The sequence below is a fragment of the Penaeus vannamei genome, chromosome 36, assembly GCF_042767895.1.
Source record: "Penaeus vannamei isolate JL-2024 chromosome 36, ASM4276789v1, whole genome shotgun sequence".
Classification (NCBI taxonomy): domain Eukaryota; kingdom Metazoa; phylum Arthropoda; class Malacostraca; order Decapoda; family Penaeidae; genus Penaeus; species Penaeus vannamei.
The window spans coordinates 19,594,541-19,597,040 of NC_091584.1; the positions used below are offsets into that span (position 1 = coordinate 19,594,541).

Consider the following 2,500-nt stretch of genomic DNA (forward strand, 5'->3'; position numbering starts at 1 on the left):
CTCTTTCTCCTCTCATTTTCCCCACATCTACCCTCCCCCCCTCCCTTATCCACGCCTCTACTGTTTTTCTTCCTCCTCTCTCTCTCATCCTCATCACCCCCTCTACTTTCAACCTTCACCCTCTCCCTCTCCTTCTCTCCCTTCCTCTCCTTCTCCTTCTCCCTCTCTCCCTCCCTCCTTCTCCCTCTTCCTCTCCTTCTCCTTTTTCCTCTCTCCCTCCCTCTCCTTCTTCCTCTCCTTCTCCCTCTTCCCATCTCCCTCGTTTCTCCCACTTAGCGCCCGAACTATTCTTAGCTCAGCCCATAAATTTTAGATGCCAGTGTGTGGGCGGCCTCAGTTAGGGTTAGCCATTATTTCATTTGTTTATGGCAATACTTATTTGTCTTTATCTTCTTTCGGTTGACATAACAGGTGCCATGACTAAGAGCTTTTGCTTGTGTAGTCGAATTCTGAGTGAGATTTGAGTTTTGAGAATTGGGTTTCGTCTTTTGTCTGACGCTGTTCTTGGTTCTCGTGTTCTCGTTCTTGGTTTGTTTGTCTGTGTCTGTCTGTCTGCTCTGTCTGTTTGTCTGTCTGTCTGTTACTCTCTCTCTCTTTCTCTCTCTCTCTCTCGCTCGCTCGCTTGCTCTTGCTCTCTCTCTCTCTCTCTCTCTCTTTCTTTCTCTCTCTCTCTCTCTCTCTCTCTCTCTCTCTCTCTCTCTCTCTCTCTCTCTCTCTCTCTCTCTCTCTCTCTCTCTCTCTCTCTCTCTCTCTCTCCATCTCTCTCTCTCTCTCCCCTCTCTCTCTCTCACTCTTCCTCTTCCTCCCTTATTTTCACACACAAGCCCATGAAAATATTATACCAAAAAGAAAGAAAGAAAGATTGAGAGGAGAGAAGAGGAGGAGGAGAAGAAAGAAGAAGAGAGAAGAGAAGAAAATTGTTAAATAGCACGAGATTCTCCAATCAGGATCACTTAAAAACATCTCCGACTGATTATCTCTCAGGATATAAAGAGACAAAAAAAAAAAAAAAAAAAATCAGCTGATCAGCCACTATAGCCATTTGGCTACCCCCCCCCCCCTTCATCCCCCATATACCCCTCACCCCTTACCTCCCATTCTTCCTTAACCCCTCATCCACCCCCACCCCCATCCACCCCTTCCCCTCTCCCCCCATCCACCCCTCACCCCCTCTATCACCCCTCACCCCTACCCCCATCATAATTCTCCCTCAACGATATTCTCCGACCTCGAAAATGACCCAAAGCGAATGACCTCTGACCTCTCCTGACCCGAGCTGATAGCACCCCCTGTCCCGTACGTCGTCTCCGAAACACTTCTTGGCTTAATAAATCTGTCTTGGAAGAAACCCCACCTCGTTTCGGTCTTTGATGGGACTGATAGCTTTCTGCCCGACGAGAAAGGCTGGATTTCCCTCTCCTTTCCTTGTCAGGGTTTCGAACACAGTCTGCGGTATTGTCAGGTCTTCGAACACAGACTGCGTAGTTATCAGGGTTTCGAACACAGTCTGCGTTGTTGCCAAGGTTTCGAACACGGCCTGCATTGCTGTCAGGGTTTCGAACACGGCCTGCGTTTCTGTCAGGGTTTCGAACACAGTCTGCGGTATTGTCAGGGTTTCGAACACAGTCTGCGGTATTGTCAGGGCTTCGAACACAGCCTGTATTCTTGTCAGGGTTTCGAACGCAGCCTGCGCTGTTGTCAGGGTTTCGAACACAGCTTTCGTTGTTGTCAGGGTTTCGAACACATCCTTCGTTATTATCAGGGTTTCGAACACAGCCTGCGTTGTTGTCAGGGTTTCGAACACAGTCTAAACTGCTGTCAGCTTATGTATGTGTTGATGGATGGATGTGTGTATGTATCTATGGATGTATGTATGAATGGATGGATGTACAGTGTATGTATGTATACATGTATGTATGAATAGATGGGTGGATGGATGAATATAGACAATGTGTGTATATGAGTGTGTGTGTGGAGAGAGGAGGGTGAGTGTGTGGTGTGTGTGTGTGTGTGTGTGTGTGTGTGTGTGTGTGTGTGTGTGTGTGTGTGTGTGTGTGTGTGTGTGTGTGTGTGTGTGTGTGTGTGTGTGTGTGTGTTTGTGTGTGTGTGTGTGTGTGTGTGTGTGTGTGTGTGTCTATGTGCCCTTACAATTGCTATATTGGACTTTATATCTTATCAACCTGTGTTAACTATAACGAACATACGTCTTAGAAGTTTAGTAGTAAATGGCTTCTTTTAATTAAATCATTAAATTGATGTGTACACTCCTATGTGCATTTGCGTTTGAGTGTAAGTTTGTGTACACTTGTTCATGTGCACTAAAGGTAATTATGCCTTGCTGTCTATATCAGACCATCAGCATTAATCACCTATTAAGTTCAGAACACGTTAATCATGTGCATAATTAATGAACCTAAGGTAGTAACCCCGAGTAAGCGAAAGAGCGAGAGATACGGAAGAGAAAGGAATAAAGAGAGAGAAAGGAGAGAAGGATATAAGA

The 2,500-nt window shown here is 46.0% G+C and overlaps 2 protein-coding genes across 3 annotated transcripts in view; one reads left to right on the forward strand and one right to left on the reverse strand.

The window, feature by feature from the left end:
• LOC113817122 (alpha-2B adrenergic receptor-like) overlaps nucleotides 1-2,500 on the forward strand; it is a 146,118-nt gene that overhangs the window by 67,972 nt on the left and 75,646 nt on the right. The window lies entirely within an intron of this gene.
• LOC138859490 (mucin-22-like) overlaps nucleotides 1-2,500 on the reverse strand; it is a 54,655-nt gene that overhangs the window by 23,483 nt on the left and 28,672 nt on the right. The window contains exons 3-4 of the mRNA XM_070114911.1: nucleotides 1,355-1,777; nucleotides 376-449 (exon numbers count right to left, since the gene is read on the reverse strand). Coding sequence (XP_069971012.1) covers nucleotides 376-449; nucleotides 1,355-1,777 — 497 coding nt within the window. The remainder of the gene's footprint in view (nucleotides 1-375; nucleotides 450-1,354; nucleotides 1,778-2,500) is intronic.